Source organism: Dendrobates tinctorius, unplaced genomic scaffold (genome assembly GCF_039654945.1).
Source record: "Dendrobates tinctorius isolate UK_male_01 unplaced genomic scaffold, ASM3965494v1 ptg000450l, whole genome shotgun sequence".
In the NCBI taxonomy this organism is placed as follows: Eukaryota; Metazoa; Chordata; class Amphibia; order Anura; family Dendrobatidae; genus Dendrobates; species Dendrobates tinctorius.
Window position 1 is genome coordinate 220,927 of NW_027362112.1, and position 24,122 is coordinate 245,048.

Genomic DNA, 24,122 nt, shown 5'->3' on the forward strand with positions numbered 1-24,122 from the left:
CTGCCGACACTCAACCACCGCCGCACAACCGCTATAACACGGGCACATCTGCCGACACGCAACCAGCACAGTACCACTGCTATAACACGGGCGCATCTGCCGACACGCAACCACCGCCGCACAACCGCTATAACACGAGCACATCTGCCGACACGCAACCACCGCCGCACAACCGCTATAACACGAGCACATCTGCCGACACGCAACCACCGCCGCACAACCGCTATAACACGGGTACATCTGCCGACACGCAACCACCGCCGCACAACCGCTATAACACGGGCACATCTGCCGACACGCAACCACCGCCGCACAACCGCTATAACACGGGCACATCTGCCGACACGCAACCACCGCCGCACAACCGCTATAACACGGGCACATCTGCCTACACGCAACCACCGCCGCACAACCGCTATAACACGGGCACATCTGCCGACACGCAACCACCGCCGCACAACCGCTATAACACGGGCACATCTGCCGACAAGCAACCACCGTCGCACAACCGCTATAACACGACACATCTGCCGACACACAACCACCTCCAAACAACCGCTATAACACGGGCACATCTGCCGACACGCAACCACCGCCGCACAACCGCTATAACACGGGCACATCTGCCGACACTCAACCACCGCCGCACAACCGCTATAACACGGGCACATCTGCCGACACGCAACCACCGCCGCACAACCGCTATAACACGAGCACATCTGCCGACACGCAACCACCGCCGCACAACCGCTATAACACGGGCACATCTGCCAACACGCAACCACCGCCGCACAACCGCTATAACAGGAGCACATCTGCCGACACGCAACCACCGCCGCACAACCGCTATAACACGGGCACATCTGCCGACACGCAACCACCGCCGCACAATCGCTATAACACGGGCACATCTGCCGACACGCAACCACCGCCGCACAACCGCTGTAACACGGGCACATCTGCCGACACGCAACCACCGCCGCACAACCGCTATAACACGGGCACATCTGCCGACATGCAACCACCGCCGCACAACCGCTATAACACGGGCACATCTGCCTACACGTAACCAGCACAGTACCACTGCTATAACACGAGCACATCTGCCGACACGCAACCACCGCCGCACAACCGCTATAACACGGGCACATCTGCCGACACTCAACCACCGCCGCACAACCGCTATAACACGGGCACATCTGCCGACACGCAACCAGCACAGTACCACTGCTATAACACGGGCGCATCTGCCGACACGCAACCACCGCCGCACAACCGCTATAACACGAGCACATCTGCCGACACGTAACCAGCACAGTACCACTGCTATAACACGGGCGCATCTGCCGACATGCAACCACCGCCGCACAACCGCTATAACATGGGCACATCTGCCGACACGTAACCAGCACAGTACCACCGCTATAACATGGGCACATCTGCTGGTTGCTAGGTCTATATGAAAGTGTTTCATTACAAGTATAAAGAGCGAACACGACTGAACAGAAGAGACGCGGACACGGGGGGAACTTACTTCCTTCCACCTGACACAGTGTTAGGTTGTGAGAGTCCTGTGAGAGGAAACATTTGTTACCGTCATGTAATGTACAGGACATCACGCACAGCGTCTGCACAAAGAGGAATTGTACTGTTGGGGGGGTCCCACAGTAGAAGGGCATCCCACAGTAGGGGGCATCCCACAGTAGGAGGGCATCCCACAGTAGGAGGGCATCCCACAGTAGGAGGGCATCCCACAGTAGGAGGGCATCCCACAGTAGGGGGCATCCCACAGAAGGGGGCATCCCACAGTAGGAGGACATCCCACAGTAGGAGGACATCCCACAGTAGGAGGGCATCCCACAGTAGGAGGGCATCCCACAGTAGGGGGACATCCCACAGTAGGGGGCATCCCACAGTAGAAGGGCATCCCACAGAATGTCATCCCACAGTAGAAGGGCATCCCACAGTAGAAGGGCATCCCACAGTAGAAGGGCATCCCACAGTAGAAGGGCATCCCACAGTAAAAGGGCATCCCACAGTAGGAGGACATCCCACAGTAGAAGGGCATCCCACAGAATGTCATCCCACAGTAGAAGGGCATCCCACAGTAGAAGGGCATCCCACAGTAGAAGGGCATCCCACAGTAGAAGGGCATCCCACAGTAGGAGGACATCCCACAGTAGGAGGACATCCCACAGTAGGAGGACATCCCACAGTAGGAGGACATCCCACAGTAGGAGGACATCCCACAGTAGGAGGACATCCCACAGTAGGAGGACATCCCACAGTAGGGGGGCATCCCACAGTAGGGGACATCCCACAGTAGAAGGGCATCCCACAGTAGGAGGACATCCCACAGTAGGGGGGCATCCCACAGTAGGGGGGCATCCCACAGTAGGGGACATCCCACAGTAGGGGACATCCCACAGTAGAAGGGCATCCCACAGTAGAAGGGCATCCTTCAGTAGGGGGCATCCCACAGTAGGAGGACATCCCACAGTAGGAGGACATCCCACAGTAGGAGGACATCCCACAGTAGGGGACATCCCACAGTAGGGGGCATCCCACAGTAGAAGGGCATCCCACAGTAGAAGGGCATCCTTCAGTAGGGGGCATCCCACAGTAGAAGGGCATCCCACAGTAGAAGGGCATCCCACAGTAGAAGGGCATCCCACAGTAGAAGGGCATCTCACAGTAGAGGACATCCCACAGTAGGGGGCATCCCACAGTAGAAGGGCATCCCACAGTAGAAGGGCATTCCACAGTAGAAGGGCATTCCACAGTAGAAGGGCATTCCACAGTAGAAGGGCATCCCACAGTAGAAAGGCATCCCACAGTAGAAGGGCATCCCACAGTAGAAGGGCATCCCACAGTAGAAGGGCATCCCACAGTAGAAGGGCATCCCACAGTAGGGGGCATCCCACAGTAGAAGGTCATCCCACAGTAGGGGGCACCCCACAGTAGAAGGGCATCCCACAGTAGGGGGCATCCCACAGTAAGAGGACATCCCACAGTAGGAGGGCTCCCACAGTAGAAGGGCATCCCACAGTAAGAGGACATCTCACAGTAGGAGGGCATCCCACAGTAGGAGGACATCCCACAGTAGGAGGACATCCCACAGTAGGAGGACATCCCACAGTAGGAGGGCATCCCACAGTAGGAGGGCATCCCACAGTAGGAGGGCATCCCACAGTAGGAGAACATCTCACAGTAAGGGGCATCCCACAGTAGGAGGGCATCCCACAGTAGGGGGCATCCCACAGTAGGGGGCATCCCACAGTAGGGGGGCATCCCACAGTAGGAGGACATCCCACAGAAGAAGGTCATCCCACAGTAGGGGGCATCCCACAGTAGAAGGGCATCCCACAGTAGAAGGGCATCCCACAGTAGGAGAACATCCCACAGAAGAAGGTCATCCCACAGTAGGGGGACATCCCACAGAAGAAGGTCATCCCACAGTAGGGGGCATCCCACAGTAGGAGGACATCCCTCAGAAGAAGGTCATCCCACAGTAGGGGGACATCCCACAGTAGGGGGACATCCCACAGTAGAAGGGCATCCCACAGTAGAAGGGCATCCCACAGTAGAAGGGCATCCCACAGTAGAAGGGCATCCCACAGTAGGGGGCATCCCACAGTAGGGGGGCATCCCACAGTAGGGGGACATCCCACAGTAGGGGGCATCCCACAGTAGGGGGACATCCCACAGTAGGGGGGCATCCCACAGTAGGGGGACATCCCACAGTAGGAGGACATCCCACAGTAGGGGGCATCCCACAGTAGGGGGACATCCCACAGTAGGGGGCATCCCACAGTAGGGGGGCATCCCACAGTAGAGGAGACAGGGACAGAGGCCGGTGCTAGGGGCAGTGTGAATGGATGATAGGTCAATGGAGAAAGGGACTCGGGAGTGGAATAGTGACCTGTGCAATAGTCACATCCATCATGGCTAGGAGAGGCGGTGTCACCAGAGATGGCCAAGCGGTGATGGACGCAGAGCTGCATCCATGGGTATGAGTATCGGGGGATGAGGAAGAGACACTGGGCCCTGATGTCTAGGGGAGTCCCAGGAGAAGACTATTATAAGGGACTTATGCTAGGAATGGATGGGGTCCCAGGAGTTAACCCTCTGGTTCCCAGACGGCTGGCTACACACCCTGTGCTGGCTGATGGTACCTGCTTTGCTGTAATTACTGGCTGTGGAATAACCTTCTCCAGCCCCTGACTGATCCAGCTCAGGACCCTGCAAGGAGATGTGACATCAGCATACCTAGTTACCTCACCCAACGACATCAACACATCCCGTGACCTAACCCAAAGACGTCAGCACATCCCGTGACCTAACCCAAAGACGTCAGCACATCTCGTGACCTCACCCAATGGCATCAGCACACCTCGTCACACCTTGTGACCTCAGCCAATGACCTCAACACCCCTCGTGATCTCACCACACCTCACCCAACGGCATCAGCACACGTCGTGATCCCACCAAGTGACATCAGCACACCTCGTGACCTCACCACATCTCGTGACCCAATGGCATCAACACACCTCGTGACCTCACCCAACGACATCCGCACAAATTGTGACCTCACCACACCTCGTGACAGGGAGGTAATAAACCTAAATTCCCATGACATGTCAATAGTCGAGTCTCCTGTGTGTGGGGAATGATGGCATCAGTCACCAAGGATGTGAGTAATCATTATCCAATCACACATAAGTGATAAGGGCAGTAATTGTGATAAACGTGTGCGGTGAATACCTGATGCTGTCAGAACTGCATCCCACATATGGAACAAGAAGAGAGAAGCGTCAAGTCACACACGGGATCAGGCTCAGGAGCGATCAGCCACATGTGGCCAGGTCACTCACCTGCGATTAGAGTCCTTCCGGGTCACTGCAAGCAAAAGACAGAGTCTGAGTGCACACCCTTCCCAGCAATGAGACTGACCTGTGTGTGCGGACCCTCACCTTCAGGGGGCACCTCCTCCTCTGATGGCTTCACCTGTTCAAATGAAAAAACATTGTTACTATCTAAAACGTCTTGTGTACACGTCCATCCTGTTTGGGCATGTGCACATTGTAGATTCAGACGGAGAGCAGCAAAACCACAAAAAACAAGAAGTAAAAAAACAGGTGTGACCCGGAGCAAACCGCGCCCCCCTCAATCTCCTCCTGCGCCCCCATCAGTTTCTCCCAGTAGCTTCATTGGCCATCACCTTGAGTGGCTCCAATGGATGGATCTGCATGGTCAATAGTTCACATGTGGGATCCCTAGCCTACAAAAAGTCTGCGCACAGCAGGTGTATTGCAGGGGCAGTGAAGGAGCACAGCTCATTACAGCAATGAGCAGAGTCCACAACTGTCCTGAGCCGTAATACAGCAAGAAACACTCAACCAAGGGGCACCCCAGGCCATTAGTCTTAGACATGAAGGTCAACTAGAGCCTTGAAAGTATCCTCAAGGGCAGACATGAAAACCATTAATCGCCATTATGAACCTGACTCTAATTAGGATCATCCCAGAAAAGGAAGATGAAGAATGACCTCTGCTGCAGAGGACTAGTTCATCAGAGAAGCCAGCCTCAGAAACAGACAGAAGCTCATAAATGATGCCCAGACATCAAGCAGCTGTCCAGAGACTGTGAGCAGCCACCTCGATAATCAAATTATGCACAGAAGCTGCACCTTAGGACAGCAAATAAGAAGAGGCTTGTATGGACCGAATAACACCAGGACCGTACATGAGATCATTGGAAATCTACTGTGCTCTGAGGAGCCAGAATGTGAGAAGATTGGTGCCAAATGTCACATTTGTGAGATGCAGACGAGGCAAGTGGATGATTTTTACTTGTGTAGAGCTAGCGTGAAGTATGGTGGGGTGGTATAATTGTGGGGAGTGCATGACCCACAGAGGTGCGTTGTGATGGTGGGGGGTGCGTGAAGCACGGAGGGGCGCTGTAATGGTGTGGGGTGCATGAAGCACTGAGGGGCGCTGTAATGGTGTGGGGTGCGTGAAGTACAGAGGGCTCTTGTGATGGTGGGGGGGGTGAAGCACGGAGGGGCCTTGTGATGTGGGTGCATAAAGCACAGAGGGGCGGAATGATGGTGGGGAGTGCATGAAGCACTGAGGGGCGGTGTGATGGTGGGGGTGTGCGAAGCACGGAGGTGCCTTGAGATGTGGAGGTGCATACAGCATGGAGGAGCGATGTGATGGTGAGGGTACGTGAAGCACGGAGGAGCGGTGTGATGGTGAGGAGTGTGTGAAGCACTGAGGGGTCTTGTGTTGGTGAGGGTACGTGAAGCACGGAGGAGCGGTGTGATGGTGAGGAGTGCGTGAAGCACTGAGGGGTCTTGTGTTGGTGGGGGTACGTGAAGCACGGAGGAGCGGTGTGATGGTGTGGAGTGCGTGAAGTACTGAGGGGTCTTGTGTTGGTGGGGGTACGTGAAGCACGGAGGAGCGGTGTGATGGTGGGGAGCGCGTGAAGTACTGAGGGGTCTTGTGTTGGTGGGGGTACGTGAAGCACGGAGGAGCGGTGTGATGGTGGGGAGCGCGTGAAGTACTGAGGGGTCTTGTGTTGGTGGGGGTACGTGAAGCACGGAGGAGCGGTGTGATGGTGGGGAGCGCGTGAAGTACTGAGGGGTCTTGTGTTGGTGGGGGTACGTGAAGCACGGAGGAGCGGTGTGATGGTGGGGAGCGCGTGAAGTACTGAGGGGTCTTGTGTTGGTGGGGGTACGTGAAGCACGGAGGAGCGGTGTGATGGTGGGGAGCGCGTGAAGTACTGAGGGGTCTTGTGTTGGTGGGGGTACGTGAAGCACGGAGGAGCGGTGTGATGGTGGGGAGTGCGTGAAGTACTGAGGGGTCTTGTGTTGGTGGGGGTACGTGAAGCACAGAGGAGCGGTGTGATGGTGGGGAGTGCGTGAAGTACTGAGGGGTCTTGTGTTGGTGAGGGTACGTGAAGCACGGAGGAGCGGTGTGATGGTGAGGAGTGCGTGAAGCACTGAGGGGTCTTGTGTTGGTGGGGGTACGTGAAGCACGGAGGAGCGGTGTGATGGTGTGGAGTGCGTGAAGTACTGAGGGGTCTTGTGTTGGTGGGGGTACGTGAAGCACGGAGGAGCGGTGTGATGGTGGGGAGTGCGTGAAGTACTGAGGGGTCTTGTGTTGGTGGGGGTACGTGAAGCATGGAGGAGCGGTGTGATGGTGGGGAGTGCGTGAAGTACTGAGGGGTCTTGTGTTGGTGGGGGTACGTGAAGCACGGAGTAGCGGTGTGATGGTGGGGAGTGCGTGAAGTACTGAGGGGTCTTGTGTTGGTGGGGGTACGTGAAGCACGGAGGAGCGGTGTGATGGTGGGGAGTGCGTGAAGTACTGAGGGGTCTTGTGTTGGTGGGGGTACGTGAAGCACAGAGGAGCGGTGTGATGGTGGGGAGTGCGTGAAGTACTGAGGGGTCTTGTGTTGGTGGGGGTACGTGAAGCACGGTGGAGCGGTGTGATGGTGGGGAGTGCGTGAAGTACTGAGGGGTCTTGTGTTGGTGGGGGTACGTGAAGCACGGAGGAGCGGTGTGATGGTGTGGAGTGCGTGAAGTACTGAGGGGTCTTGTGTTGGTGGGGGTACGTGAAGCACGGAGGAGCGGTGTGATGGTGGGGAGTGCGTGAAGTACTGAGGGGTCTTGTGTTGGTGGGGGTACGTGAAGCATGGAGGAGTGGTGTGATGGTGGGGAGTGCGTGAAGCACTGAGGGGCCATGTGATGGTGGGGAGTGCGTGAAGCACTGAGGGGCCTTGTGATTTGGGGGTTGTCAGGAAAATATGTGTTATTGCATAAATAACCAAAGCATCTATCCAGAACTTCCTGCTGCATCGCCTCGGTTTGTGAAGCACATGCTGCCCCTCCCCCATTATGTTTGTGCAGTGTAGCACTGAGCTTCTCATGCTGCAGTCCTTACCCCGCCTGCCTGTGTGTAATTCTACCCCCGCTACCCCCTCCCTTCCTCACAGCAGCTGGCTACTACTTATGACTGGTTAGAAGCAGTTCTTCCCGCCGAGGGCCCACATGGTTCTTTGTCTAGTCAAGATCGAATTTAATAACACAGAAGAGTCATAGGGCAGGACAAATATATTTCCGGAATCTGCATAATTAGAGCCTGCACTACCCAGAAACGTCATGTCTGGTCTTGAATGAAAGATAATGTCGTAATAAGAAAAATAATACCCCTGTCATCTCTTTGCGAGGTTTCCACCTAGAGTTATGACAAATAGAAGTTTTTAAGAACTTTTTAAAAGGGGGCGTATATCATGTAGCTCAGCCCCCCCCCGTGAGGTCAGCAAGGGAAATGTATAAATCTAGAATGCTCGATTAGGATGTTGTCTTTTGCTGGAAAATCAGCTACAGCCAGCTGTGCATTTGTACCCCTTTGTTCTGGGAAGTTTCCCCTCCCCCTCATTCACATGGTGTACCAGTGACCGAGATCTGTAAGTTCTTATTTTAATCTATTTTATTTTATAACTGTCTGTACATTCTGGATTTTGTCTCTTTGTAACATCTTTTGTATCTTTGTAAACACTGCCTATATTTTCTGGAGTAAATCTATAAGATTGACTAGTTTTGTTTTCCTTGATCTAAGAACGAACCACAATGACCTCTGCGCTAAATTACGCTACCCTGTGGGTGGGCTCCTGACCAGATCAAGAGAGGCTCATGTATAGAGCCGAAGTAAGAATAAAGTCCCAGTGAGAAAGGGGTGTGGGGAAAGCCTTGTGGTCTGGGCATCTCACATATGCCCGGAGCCTGTGCTGCAATGTTGGGTTTACTATTATTGGGAGCATGATGTTTCAGTTTATTCATTGTGCTTGTTGTTTGCATGTTGTCTCATCCTCATCATTGCTCTCATGGCTTGGTCCATCTGGTTCATTTTTTATTAGGTCCCACACTATTCCACCTTCAGGGGTGTGCTTTATTTGCCATGTTCTTATACATGTTTTTTAAGTGGTTTTAACGTTTACCGTGTCTCAAGTGTCTAAATAAAGTAGTTATTATTTTTGGTTGTTTTTTCTTCTCTCCAGTGGTGGGTATTCTCCATACTAGGTGTTGCACCCCATCATTACATTAGCATCTTTTTTTTACTACATATGGTAGTGCGCCCTCTCCCCTTCTTTGTTGACGGTGATTGATCAAGGCACATGATTCCTCGTGGCCCTACAGCCTTCCCATCATTTGTGACACGGGACTGTCAGGAAATATGAAGTTTTTCCTATTGTTCTAGTTACACATACAGTTCCCCTGTTGCTCCTACCTCAAGCTGGTTCATGTATTCTAACACTGAGCCTCTGAAGCTGCAGCCCCCTATTCCCCCTTCACTCTTTCTCCTGCTTGGAATGGCCCATAGCTGCAGTCTCTCTGCCTGTGGGTAATTTGTTCTCATTCTTTCCCCCCCTTCGGCAATGTGGCTTATAACCAGCTAACTCAAGCCTTGTTGAAAAGCACATGGTTCTTTGTATATTCAGGATCGAATATAATAACACAGAATAACCATAGAGGCAGGAAACTTATATTTTTGGAGTCTACATCATTAAAACTATTCACAGTCACTTTTTGGGCTTCTGAGCCCACCAGAAATCGAGAAAAGGGTATATGCTTCCCACTTACACATAGATATATGTTTGGTATTCAAAGAAAAGTAATGTCGCAATAAGAAAAATGATACCCCTGTCGTCTCATTGCGAGGTTTCCACCCAGAGTTATGACAAATAGTAGTTTCTTAATAACTTTCTAAAGGGGCATAACCAGCCACCCTGTGAGGTCATCCAGGGGGAAGACCCTAAGTTTTGGGCAAAGGTATAAAGCTCAGAGGCACAGACAAAGGGGTGTTGCTTGCCCGGGGTGCCAGCTAGGAAGCTGTGCTGATAAACCATTTTCCCTTGGGGAAGGCGCTCCTCCCCCCTACTACACACGGCGTGCCATGGACTGATAAGTGTAAGTTCCTATTTTAATCCACTTTATTTTGTAATTGTCTGTATATACTTTATCTGGTCTCTTTTTATAACAGGTTTCATATTTTTGTAAACACTGTCCATCCTTTCTGGAGTAAATCTATAAATTTACTAGTTTCATTTCTCCTTGCTCTAACATACCGCCACGACCTCCGTGCTAATTACGCTACCGTGTGGGTTGGCTCCTGACCGGATATTGATTTTGCTGACAAAAGAGAAGCTGGAGGCAACACAGTGATCTGGGGATTTGGGAGACTCTTGTAGTGATGGAACGGAGGTTTTATGTGTGTATTACTCGCTGGGGACATATATACCTCCTTCACTGCAGAGTGCCCAATAGCCAGTACACAACAAGGCAGCCTTTCTGGCGACTACTTATCCTAGGTGTAGTTCCCTGACTGACCTGAGGGTAAGGGGGGTGCCAGAGAGCTGCAAGTTCCAAATCTGGTACTGAAAGTGGAAACAAAAGTTCTGGATGGTTTATGACCCACGACCACTAATAAACAGTAAAATTGTGACAATTGGTAGGATATAAAAAATCCCTGACAACTGGGGAGCAACCTCACACCCCCAGTTCATGACAAGGACAATGACCCAGAGCATCCAGGTGATGTGATGGAGGAGGGATGGAGGCTGAGTAGCCCCAGACTTGTCTCTGGTGCCCCTTCTGCCTCTCTTTATAATATCCAGTGAGGAGCAGGAGGGCGCCAATGTTCTGACCGTCTGACTCTCAGGCTCCATATCTTACCATCCACTGCTGCTTCTGACGCAAGACCACCATCATCTCATAGACAACCATCTTGGCTCTCAGCCATAAATGTGACTTGCAGCTATTTAGCATATGATTAGTTATGCAGATTCTCGTCATCTCATTGCTACTGGTGGTGGAATAATCTCTCTCTTCCCATATAATCCAACATACAACCTGTTCTCACATTTCCTCATCTCTCCGTGTGTTAATAGGATGACTCCCAAGTGAAAGATCACTGGTGCGAATCGAGGAGCCGCCATGAAGACGATTTCCCAAGAAAAGAGAAACATCATCATCCAGCTCATCGACAGCCGTCCTTTGGCCATCATGTGAGCGCCATGACAGCTGGAAGAATACGACATGAAGTCCATCCATCCATTCAGAAGCCAAGAGGTGGCTGTCCAGGAGAAATATCGGAGTCACCAAGTCGGCTCATCCCAAGGTCCATCAGTTCTGGGCGACAAACATGGGAGTGGAGGAGACTCGTAGGCTCCATAGTAGTGAGATCACAGACGTCCATGTCAGCGACGCGCGCTACACAAGTCTGGAAAGGCGGCCCGAAAAAAGGTGAAGACGCCTCAACTTCAATATTGTCATAAGAAGTGTTGGCTCGAGTTTACAAACAAGTAGAAGAAATGCCGAAATATACCATAACCCCAGACACATTAACTATTGAAGTGCCAGTGCAAATGCCAAGATCATTCAGACACGCGTCCTCAGACACAAGACATTCTCCATGGAGCAGAGTTAGGTGGTGAGGAGATGGCCGGGATAGAGGACCAATCCTACTGATCCTCTAGCCAACCACACACTGCATCTCCATCTTTCCACCTGAGACATCAGAACAGAGAGAAACAGGAAGAGAAGATCCTGGCCATTACCCCGACACTGACGATCTGCGGTACATTACCTGAAGGGGGGTCAGAGATGCCGACAGGAGGCTGTATCTACACCATAGAGGCCGTGTCTGCACCACGGAGGCCGTGTCTACACTACGGAGGCCATCTCTGCACCACGGAGGCCGTGTCTACACCACGGAGGCCGTCTCTGCACCACGGAGGCCGTCTCTGCACCACGGAGGCCGTGTCTACACCACGGAGGCCGTGTCTACACCACGGAGGCCGTGTCTACACCTCGGAGGCCGTGTCTACACCACGGAGGACGTTTTTCTGTCGCTTCTTCTGGCGGGGAGTCTGAGGACAGGAGTCTGAATGAGGTTTGGTTCTGCACTGGCACTTCATTAATGAGATGTGTGTTTGTATAAAATGATCTCGCCCCACGTTAGAAGCAGTGGTGGATTGTGAGGCGTGGAGCCTGAGAGTCAGACCCCTCAGAATATGGTTACCCTTCTGCTCTTCAGGGTGTTATAGCCACACACGTGCGGTGCCACGCAGACAGAGACGTGGAGCTGTGCACACACTATGGAGTGGTGCCGCTTCTCACGCTCTGGTGGCCCTCACTCACCTTCACATTCTTTGGAGCCACAGCTGCCATCTCTGGTTGTGGCATCACTTTTCCAAATCCCAGCTTGAGCCAGTTTAATACTCCGCTCCCAGCACTGCAAGACAAGTCATTCCCTAATAAACCACCAGGGGCAGCAAACATTAAAGGGGTGTGATGTGTGGTGTAAGGTGGCGGAGACCAGTGCAAGGGGGCGGAGACCAGTGCAAGAGGACGTTCTCTTCGGAGCCTTCACCATGCAGGACGAGGGGCTCCTCTTAGGAGCCGTTGTTAAAGGCGTACCTCGATTCTGGCGTTTTGTCCACTATGGTAGCCTCCACTTCTGAGGTGACCACTGATTGTACTTCTGCGGTGAAAGGCGGTGGTGGTGGAACGGGACTGACAGCCTGGGTCACCGGAGCAACAATCACTTCTGGAGAAAAAATACTGTCACCAGTGATATGTCACATTACATCATCCAGCCGTCACATTATAACCTCCAGTCTCCACCGTCACATTATAACCTCCAGCCTCCACCGTCACATTATAACCTCCAGTCTCCACCGTCACATTATAACCTCCAGCCTCCACCGTCACATTATAACCTCCAGCCTCCACAGTCACATTATAACCTCCAGCCTCCACCGTTACATTATAACCTGCAGCCTCCACCGTCACATTGTAACCTCTAGTCTCCACCGTCACATTGTAACCTCCAGCCTCCACCGTCACATTATAACCTCCAGCCTCCACCGTCACATTATAACCTCCAGCCTCCACCGTCACTTTATAACCTCCAGCTTCCACCGTCACTTTATAACCTCCAGTCTCCACCGTCACATTATAACCTCCAGCCTCCACCGTCACATTATAACCTCCAGCCTCCACCGTCACATTATAATCTCCAGCCTCCACCGTCACATTATAACCTCCAGCCTCCACCGTCACATTATAACCTCCAGCCTCCACCGTCACTTTATAACCTCCAGTCTCCACCGTCACATTGTAACCTCCAGCCTCCACCGTCACATTGTAACCTCCAGCCTCCACCGTCACATTGTAACCTCCAGCCTCCACCGTCACATTGTAACCTCCAGCCTCCACAGTCACATTATAACCTCCAGGCTCCACCGTCACATTATAACCTCCAGCCTCCACCGTCACATTATAACCTCCAGCCTCCACCGTCACATTATAACCTCCAGCCTCCACCGTCACATTATAACCTCCAGCCTCCACCGTCACATTATAACCTCCAGTCTCCACCGTCACATTATAACCTCCAGCCTCCACCGTCACATTATAACCTCCAGCCTCCACCGTCACATTATAACCTCCAGCCTCCACCGTCACATTATAACCTCCAGCCTCCACCGTCACATTATAACCTCCAGTCTCCACCGTCACATTATAACCTCCAGCCTCCACCGTCACATTATAACCTCCAGCCTCCAACGTCACATTATAACCTCCAGTCTCCACCGTCACATTATAAACTCCAGCCTCCACCGTCACATTATAACCTCCAGCCTCCACCGTCACATTATAACCTCCCCTAGTTCCCATGTTCGGTGCTTCACTGTCTATGCTCCGTCCATGCACTCTTCCCGCCACCTCCTGAGGGCCCGAAGCACCCACCTTCCACTTTTTCCGGTTGTGGCTTCTGTTGAGTAATCAGTAGAGAGGAAGGTTAGCGGGGCGCAGAAGACTCCCCAGGTCCAGCCTGTATACCACGCCGCCATGTACCTGCTCCTCAGCGGCAGCACTGGGCTCGGGACCGGCACCTGGACTCGCCTTCAGGCTCCATGTTGGTTGAGGGATGACCTTCTCCAGGCCGTGGGACAACCAGGACAGGACGCGGTGTGAGGAGCTGCAGTGGCACAAAGAGGCTGGTGAGTGGTGGTGACAGTGTGAGGTCCTGGGAACGCTGGCTGATATAGGAAAGCTGTGGTGGCCCTATCACTAAGATGTGGGGGCAGACATTGTACCCCCCATGAAGCAGGTGTCATGGATGACTGGAGGCCATGTGGTTACTGTGGGGTATCCTGCTGTGCGCCCGTACCCGTCACTGTGCTCCGCGGGGCTGCTCTCCGCCATATTGTCCACTGTGAAGGAAAGCAAAAAGAAATGTGAATGGTGGAGCTTTCCAGTGATGAGCAGACCTTCGTCATGTCCACCGCTGCTTACCTGGGTCACTGACCACTGCCGCCTTCTGAAACCAAAACAAACGTGATAACTGAGGGGCGAGGAAGATGACACCCAGCCACACACATCACACGTTACGAATGACCGGCAAACCGAGGAAGGGCAACAGCACTACGGAGCACTTCAGCAAAACCAGACTCATTACCAAGCTCGATTTAGGGGTGTCCAATATTTGCTCCACAACCGGCTCCGTCACCTCCTGGTTTCCTCTTGCCACGAAGGGACTGTCCACAGGTTGAGGGACCACCTTCCCCAGCCCTTGTGTTAGCCAGCCAAGAACACCCACAGAGCTGCAAGTTAAAGGGTCCCTAGTTATGGAGGATGAGGAGAGGAGGCCAAGATCAAACGGAAGACATCATACCTCTTATCAGATGCTGCACCCTCATCCTGAGTGCCGACATCAACTGAAAAGACACAGAGAATCAGAAAAAAAAACTGCCCCACAAAGATGTGCTATGTACGACATGACCACCACCCCACAAAGATGTGCTATGTACGACATGACCACCGCCCCACAAAGATCTACTATGTACGACATGACCACCACCCCACAAAGATGTGCTATGTACGACATGACCACCACCCCACAAAGATGTGCTATGTACGACATGACCACCGCCCCACAAAGATCTGCTATGTACGACATGACCACCACCCCACAAAGATGTGCTATGTACGACATGACCACCACCCCACAAAGATGTGCCATGTACGAGATGACCACCGCCCCACAAAGATGTGCCATGTACGACATGACCACCGCCCCACAAAGATGTGCCATGTACGACATGAACACCGCCCCACAAAGATGTGCCATGTACGAGATGACCACCGCCCCACAAAGATGTGCCATGTACGAGATGACCACCGCCCCACAAAGATGTGCCATGTACGAGATGACCACCGCCCCACAAAGATCTGCCATGTATGACATGACCACCGCCCCACAAAGATGTGCCGTGTACGACATGACCACCGCCCCACAAAGATCTGCCATGTACGACATGACCACCGCCCCACAAAGATCTGCAATGTACGACATGTCCACCCCACCACAAAGATGTGCCATGTACGACATGACCACCGCCCCACAAAGATCTGCCATGTACGACATGTCCACCGCCCCACAAAGATCTGCCATGTACGACATGTCCACCTCCCCACAAAGATCTGCCATGTACGACATGACCACCGCCCCACAAAGATCTGCCATGTACGACATGTCCACCCCACCATAAAGATTTGCCATGTACGACATGACCACCGCCCCACAAAGATGTTCTATGTACGACATGACCACCGCCCCACAAAGATGTTCTATGTACGACATGACCACCGCCCCACAAAGATCTGCCATGTACGACATGTCCACCCCACCACAAAGATGTGCCATGTACGACATGACCACCGCCCCACAAAGATCTGCCATGTACGACATGTCCACCGCCCCACAAAGATCTGCCATGTACGACATGTCCACCTCCCCACAAAGATCTGCCATGTACGACATGACCACCGCCCCACAAAGATCTGCCATGTACGACATGTCCACCCCACCATAAAGATCTGCCATGTACGACATGTCCACCCCACCATAAAGATCTGCCATGTACGACATGACCACCGCCCCACAAAGATCTGCCATGTACGACATGACCACCGCCCCACAAAGATGTTCTATGTACGACATGACCACCGCCCCACAAAGATCTGCCATGTACGACATGTCCACCGCCCCACAAAGATCTGCCATGTACGACATGACCACTGCCCCACAAAGATCTGCCATGTACGACATGTCCACCCCACCATAAAGATCGGCCATGTACGACATGTCCACCCCACCATAAAGATCTGCCATGTACGACATGACCACTGCCCCACAAAGATCTGCCATGTACGACATGACCACTGCCCCACAAAGATCTGCCATGTACGACATGTCCACCCCACCATAAAGATCTGCCATGTACGACATGTCCACCCCACCACAAAGATCTGCCATGTACGACATGACCACCGCCCCACAAAGATGTTCTATGTACGACATGACCACCGCCCCACAAAGATCTGCCATGTATGACATGACTACCGCCCCACAAAGATGTTCCATGTACGACATGACCACCGCCCCACAAAGCTCTGCCATGTATGACATGACTACCGCCCCACAAAGATCTGCCATGTACAGTTGTGTTCAAAAGTTTACATACCCCAGCAGAATTTTTGCTTTCTTGGCCTTTTTTTAAGAGAATATGAATGATAACACCAAACTTTTTCTCCACTCATGGTTAGTGGTTGGGTGAAGCCATTTATTGTCAAACTACTGTGTTTTCTCTTTTTAAATCATAATGACAACCCAAAACATCCAAATGACCCTGATAAAAAGTTTACACACCCTGGTGATTTTGACCTGATAACATGCACAGGAGTTGACACAAATGGGTTTGAATGGCTACTAAAGGTAACATCCGCACCTGTGACCTGTTTGCTTGTAATCAGTGTGTTTGCATAAAAGCCGAGTGAGTTTCTGTGATCTAGACAGACTCTTGCATCTTTCATCCAGCCACTGACGTTTCTGGATTGTTAGCAGTGATGAGTGAGGATACTCGTTGCTCGGGTGATCTCCGAGTATTTTGCCGTGCTCGGAGATTTAGTTTTCATCGTCTCAACTGCATGACTTGCGGCTGCTGGCCAGCCTGAATACATGTGGAGATTCCCTAACAAACAGGCATTCCTCACATCTATTCAGCTTGTCCAGCAGCCGCGACGACGAAAACTAAATCTCCAAGCACGCCAAAATACTCAGAGGACACCCGAGCAACGAGTATACTGGCTCATCACTAATTGTGAGTCATAGGGAAAGCAACCAAATTGTCAACGGATCTACGGGAAAAGTTAGTTGAACTGTATAAAACAGGAATGGGATACAGAAAGATATCCATTGAATGGATAATGCCAGAGAGCAGTGTTCACACTGATTAACAAATGGAAAATCCGGAGCTCTGTAAAAACAAATCCACGTTCAGGTAGACCAACAAGAATGTCATCCACAACTGCCTGGAAAATTGTTCAGGATGCAAAGAAAAACCCACAAATAGCATCAGCTGAAATACCGGACTCTCTGAAAACTAGCGGTGTGGCTGTTTCAAGATGCACAATAAGGAGGCACTTGAAGGAAAAATGGGCTGCATGGTCGAGTCACCAGAAGAAAGCCATTACTGCGCAAATACCACAAAATATCTCTCCTACAATACGCAAAACAGCACAGAGACAAGCCTCAAACCTTCTGGAACAAGGTAATTTGGCGTGATGAGAACAAAATTGATCTTTTTGGCCACCACCATAAACGTTATTTTTGGAGAGAGGTCAACAAGGCCTATGATGTAAGAAACACCATTCCTACTGTAAAGCACAGAGGTGGATCGTTGATGTTCTGGGGATGTGTGAGCTATAAAGTCACAGGAAACTTGGTCAAAGTTGAATGAAAGATGAATGCAGCACGTTATCAGCAAATACTGGAGGCAAATTTTCACTCATTAGCCCAGAAGCTGCGCATGGGACGTACTTGGAAGTTCCAACATGACAACGATCCAAAACACAAGGCCAAGTCGACCTGTCATTGGCTACAGCAGAACAAAGTGAAGGTTCTGGAGTGGCCATCTCAGTCTCCTGACCTCAATATCATTGAGCCACTCTGGGGAGATCTCAAGCGCGCAGTTCATGCTAGACAGCCCAGGAATTTACAGGAACTGGAGGCTTTTTGCCAAGAAGAGTGGGCAGCTTTACCATCTGAGAAAATAAAGAACCTCATCCACAACTACCACAAAAGACTTCAAGCTGTCACTGATGCTAGAGGGGGCAATACACAGTATTAAGAAATGGGGTGTGTGAACTTTTGATCAGGGTCATTTGGATGTTTTTATTTGTCATTATGGTTTAAAAAGAGAAAACACAGTAGTCTGACAATAAATGGCTTCTCCCAACCACTAACCATGAGTGGAGAAAAAAGTTTTGGTGTTATCATACATACTCTCTGAAAAAAGGCCAAGAAAGCAGAAATTCTGCCAGGGTGTGTAAACTTTTGAGCACAATCGTACGATATGACCACCAACCCCCCCCCCCCCCAAAGATCTGCCCTGTACGACCCCTCACCAATGATGTCACAGAAAGAGGGAGGAGGTGGAATCAGCAGATGGAGATGATACTGATCTGTAAACGATGGAAGCAACAATCATCAAGCCTGCTTGTATCCAGTCCGGAGTCTGAGCCTCGAGCAGAAATCCCGGCAGCTCCGGCCTCGGCTGCAGCCACTGAGATCATTAATGGTCATCTGAGGGAGGAAATCAGCAGGATCCGCTGACGGCAGTTCCTGTGTGATCACTGACCAACGATGTCCAGCCCCTGGGTAATCCCTAATCGATGACGTCCCCGATGTGCTTAATGGAGACACCGCAGCCTCGGGAGCAGGTTTAGGCCACACACTCGCAGTAGAGCGAGGATCATGCGGCCTGGGGTGTGTTGTGGACTAGCGGCTCCTGAGAGCCCTCAAGAAAACCCATCAACTGAAAATCAACATTATGGGTCTTAAAGCAAATTTTTATTTTTAAATGAATTTCCCAGTTATTTTTTCACAACTGAAATTTAAAAAAAAGCAAAAACAAAAAGCTCCACACGTTTAGTGTGGCTGTGACCATACTGACCTGGATATCGTTTATTTCTACCATACGATAGCGGCTGCAAAACCGAAAACCCCCCCAAAATTGCAAAATTGTGCTTTTTCTTATTATTCTGCTGCACGTAGATGTTTTTCCCGAATTCAGCACATAATATGAACCTGGTTCAACCGCGATCATGGAGAAATGAAGTCATGGCTCTAGGAAATAGGAAAAATCCAACACACAAAAATGGAAAATCACCCGGGAACGAATGGGATAATGACCTCAGTGATCGCCGCCGAGGCTGGTTCATATATAAAGGTCAGTAGCCCCCGAGGCAAGTGCGAAACCCTCAACCCAGGTGATAAGTAGCAGCCTCCAATGTAAGCCTATAGAGGTGACCCCAAGGAAGCCATGCCACCAAGAGGACGGGAGCCCCGAGGAAGCCGCGCCGAGGAAGCCATGCCACCAAGAGGACGGGAGCCCCGAGGAAGCCGCGCCGAGGAAGCCATTTTACCAAGAGGACGGGAGCCCCGAGGAAGCCGCGCCGAGGAAGCCATGCCACCAAGAGGACGGGAGCCCCGAGGAAGCCGCGCCGAGGAAGCCATTTTACCAAGAGGACGGGAGCCCCGAGGAAGCCACGTCAAGAGGACGGGGCTCCGAGGAAGCCATGCCACCAAGAGGTCGGGAGCCCCGAGCCAACCGTGCCATCAAGTAACTCCCTGAACCAGCTGAACCACTAAGAGGATGGGAGCCCCTAGGAAGTCATGCCACCAAGAGGATGGGGCCCCAAGGAAGCCATGCTACCAGAGGTCAGGAGCCCTGAGCCAACCATGCCATCAACTAACCCCCTAAACCAGCAAGAGGACGGGAGCCCCAAGGAAGCCATTGCACCAAGTCGGGGGCCCCGAGCCAGCCATGCCATCAAGTAACCCACTGGACCAGCCAACCACCAAGAGGACGGGGGCCCAGAGCCAGCCATGCCATCAAGTAACCCCCTGAAATCACCAAGAGGATGGGGTACCAGAGCCAGCCAAGAAATCAAGTAACCCCCAGAAACAGCTGAACCACCAAGAGGACGGGGGCCCAGAGCCAGCAGTGCCATCAAGTAACCCCTCAAACCACCAAGAGAACGAAGGCCCAGAGCCAACCGTGCCATCAAGAGTACAGGGGCCCACAGCCAACTGTGCCATCAAGTAACCCCCGAACCACCAAGATGACAGGGACCCAGAGTCAGCCATGCTACCAAAAGGATGGGGGCCCAGAGCCAGCTGAACCACCAAGAGGACTGGGGTCCTGAGCCAGCTGTGCCATCAAGCAACCCCTCGAACCACCAAGAGGACAGGGGCCCAGAGTCAGCTGTGCCATCAAGTAACTCCTGAACCACCAAGAGGACAGGGGCTCAGAATCAGCCGTTCCTTAGTAACCCCCCCGAACCACCAAGAGGACAGGGGCCCAGAGCCAGCCATGCCTTGGCACCAAGAGGATGGATGTAACCAATAACCCCTGCTGCAGTGACTGTCTGTCTGACTATCCACATAACACGATCAGAGTCAGTGGTCCTATAGTGGGGGAGCGGGGGCTGCGCTCACCTGTGGGGGAGTCTGCGGCCTCTTGCTTTGTACAGATCTCGTTCTGAAATATAAAACAAGTACGGACGTCTCATTACACTGATAATAATGGGGGAGGTGAATACTTGTCCTTCCAGGGCCCCCTGATGCCCCATAGTGTACACCACTGTACTCACCTCATCATAACGGGAAGGGGCCGCAGGGACCACGTCCGCACCACCAGGAGGAGCCTTTCTGGGGGTCTCTGGAGGTTGGGGAATTAATTTATCAATCCAGCTACGCATCCTGCAACCTACAAGACAGGACCAGAATAAGGAGGGATTAGATACACGGCTCCGCAGTCAGTATCACACAGGATAGGATTAGAAACACGGCTCAGCAGTCAGTATCACACAGGAGAGGATTAGATACACGGCTCAGCAGTCAGTATCACACAGGACATGATTAGATACACGGCTCAGCAGTCAGTGTCACACAGGAGAGGATTAGACACACGGCTCAGCAGTCAGTATCACACAGGAGAGGATTAGATACACGGCTCAGCAGTCAGTATCACACAGGAGAGGATTAGACACACGGCTCAGCAGACAGTATCACACAGGAGAGGATTAGACACACGGCTCAGCAGTCAGTATCACACAGGAGAGGATTAGATACACGGCTCAGCAGTCAGTATCACACAGGAGAGGATTAGACACACGGCTCAGCAGTCAGTATCACACAGGAGAGGATTAGATACACGGCTCAGCAGTCAGTATCACACAGGAGAGGATTAGACACACGGCTCAGCAGACAGTATCACACAGGAGAGGATTAGATACACGGCTCAGCAGTCAGTATCACACAGGATAGGATTAGATACACGGCTCAGCAGTCAGTATCACACAGGATAGGATTAGATACACGGCTCAGCAGTCAGTATCACACAGGATAGGATTAGATACACCATCCGCTGGAAAGTGGGAGGGGCATTTTTCATGCCGAAGGACATGACTGTGGACTCGTACAGTCCAAAGGGGGTGATAAAGTCGGATTTCTCCTGCGCCTCAGGGCTCAGGGGAATCTGCCAGTATCCCCGAGTCAAATCCATGATGGATATGTACCTTGCTTTCGCCAACCGCTCCAGCAGATCCTTGATGCGCGGCATCGGGTGGGAATCAGAGGTTGTGATGGCGTTGAGCCCCCTGTAGTCCACGCAGAACCGGGTGGTTCGATCCTTTTTAGGCACGAGGACTACAGGTGAGGCCCACGTGCTTTTTGACCGTCGAATCACCCCCAGTCTTAACATCTCATGGATCTCTTGGCGCATGACTTGTTGCACCGCCTCAGAGATCCGATAAGGTGTTCGCCGTAACGGGGCGTGATTCCCGGTGTCCACCTCATGAACCGCTAACTCCGTCCTCCCAGGTCGGTTGGTAAACATGGGCCGGAAGGGTTCCAGGGTTTCCACCAACTGCGACCGCTGGGATACGGTTAGCAAACCACTTATCTCCATGTCCTCAATGGACCCATCGGCCTTGGCTTGGGCCAGCATGTCCAGGAGGGGATCTTACTCCCCATCCTCGGGCAGGTTGCAGACCAGTAGGATGCAAGCTTCAAGTTCATGGTGCGCCTTCAGCATGTTGACGTGAAAGGCCTTGCGCCTACCCCGAGCATGGTCAAGCGTGACCACGTAGGTGACCGGGTTGAGATGTTGGTGGACGACGTATGGGCCTTCCCAGGCTGCCTGAAGCTTATCCGTTGGTACGGGGACCAGCACCCACACCTTTTGACCCACCTGGTAGGTCCACTCCCGGGCGTTCTGGTCGTACCAGCGCTTCTGGTCAGCCTGAGCCTGCGTCATGTTGTCATGCACCAACTGCGTCAAGGTCTGCATCTTGTCACGGAAGCGCATGACATAATCCACGATGGACACTTCTGTAGGGTTTGGCTCATCTTCCCAGGATTCTCTTATCAACCCAAGGGGTCCCCGGACTCGCCTGCCATACAGGAGCTCGAAGGGGGAGAACCCAGTCGAGGCCTGCGGAACTTCTCTGTAAGCGAACAGCAGGTGTGGGAGGTACCGCTCCCAGTCGCGCCATTGGGTCTCAACCAGCATGAGGAGCATCTGTTTGAGGGTACCGTTGAAGCGTTCACACAAACCATTAGTCTGTGGGTGATACGCACTCGATACCAGGTGCTTCACCTGAATTTTCTTACAGAGAGCCTCCATTAGGCGAGACATGAATTGGGTCCCTTGATCGGTAAGCATCTCCCTGGGAAATCCTACCCTTGAAAAGATGGTCACCAGTGCGTCAGCCACCTTATCTGCCCTGGTTGAAGACAGAGCTACTGCCTCTGGGTACCGGGTAGCGTAGTCTACCTCGGTGAGAATGTATCGCTTTCCAGAGCTGCTGGGGACGGCCAGTGGGCCTACAATGTCCACCGCGATTCTCTGGAAAGGCTCCTCTATCACCGGCAAAGGAATAAGGGGAGCCTTAAGAGCAGGCCCCACCTTACCCACTTTTTGACAGGTGTTACAGGAGCGGCAGTAGGTTGTGACATCTGTCCCCATCTTGGGCCAATAGAAGTGTTGAGAAAGCCGTGCCTTTGTTTTGCTGATCCCCAAGTGTCCAGCGAGTGGAATCTCATGGGCAATCCGCAACAACTCGGTTCTGAACTGTAGGGGGACGACTAGCTGTCTTTCCCTAATCCACTCCTTTTGGGAATCTTCGGGTACTGTCTCCCGGTACAACCTTTCACGTTCCCAGAACACCTTCTCCTTATCAGACTTGGAGGTGGGCGTCTTGGCGAGACCTCTCAATTTCTCCAGGCTGGCATCTGAGTGCAGAGCAGCCTGGAACTCCATGCTGGAGGCTGCCAGAAGTGACGTCAGGGTCCCCTCTTTACTGGGACCCTCTGGAATCGGCTCTGGGGTCACATCTGGTTCAGTCTCTCCTGTAGCAGAAGGGGGTCCAGAAGACAGGGCGTTACCTGCGATCTGGGCACTCTGACTGAGTGTGACAGCTGCTATTTATGCTGTCTCCCTGGGGATTTCTACAGACCCACCAATCGGCGCTGCCATGGGCTCTACCTCCCCATCCACCCCCAACACTTCAGGAGCAGTGCTACTTATGGGCCAGTTACCTTCCACGGTGGCACTGGTCAGCTGCATGGCATTACCTTCCTCATGGTCCCCATGCACCTCCCCATTTCCTTGAGCACCGTTGCTTGCTCCTGCCAGAGGTTCCTCAGCCGTCTCACTCCGCAGAGTGATGGGACTGAGCACTTAGGTACCTGTGGACACATCCACCGTTTCAAAGAAAGGGTTAACAGGTTCAGTCGGCACAGATACATCATCATTATCATCATTCCTAGGAAAAGAATGGTTATCAGATTGCTTTGGTACATTCACATCAGCATCAGCATCGTACCTGGGGAAAGAATGGTTGTTAGTTGTATCATTACTCATCAAAGCATTAGCAGGTAACACATTCAGTTTCCCATCATCATCATCATCATCATCAACAC

At 52.3% G+C, this 24,122-nt stretch overlaps 1 protein-coding gene across 1 annotated transcript in view; it reads right to left on the minus strand.

The window, feature by feature from the left end:
• CNGB1 (cyclic nucleotide gated channel subunit beta 1) overlaps nt 1-23,781 on the minus strand; it is a 124,448-nt gene extending 100,667 nt beyond the window's left edge. The window contains exons 1-16 of the mRNA XM_073564322.1: nt 23,739-23,781; nt 20,789-20,904; nt 20,634-20,676; nt 14,745-14,787; nt 14,529-14,673; nt 14,366-14,390; nt 14,241-14,283; nt 13,925-14,048; nt 13,817-13,841; nt 12,482-12,611; nt 12,203-12,296; nt 4,974-5,007; nt 4,875-4,899; nt 4,765-4,779; nt 4,176-4,242; nt 1,535-1,571 (exon numbers count right to left, since the gene is read on the minus strand). Coding sequence (XP_073420423.1) covers nt 1,535-1,571; nt 4,176-4,242; nt 4,765-4,779; nt 4,875-4,899; nt 4,974-5,007; nt 12,203-12,296; nt 12,482-12,611; nt 13,817-13,841; nt 13,925-14,048; nt 14,241-14,283; nt 14,366-14,390; nt 14,529-14,673; nt 14,745-14,787; nt 20,634-20,676; nt 20,789-20,904; nt 23,739-23,766 — 994 coding nt within the window. The 5' untranslated portion in view covers nt 23,767-23,781. The remainder of the gene's footprint in view (nt 1-1,534; nt 1,572-4,175; nt 4,243-4,764; nt 4,780-4,874; nt 4,900-4,973; nt 5,008-12,202; nt 12,297-12,481; nt 12,612-13,816; nt 13,842-13,924; nt 14,049-14,240; nt 14,284-14,365; nt 14,391-14,528; nt 14,674-14,744; nt 14,788-20,633; nt 20,677-20,788; nt 20,905-23,738) is intronic.
• Between the last annotated feature and the right edge of the window lie 341 nt (nt 23,782-24,122).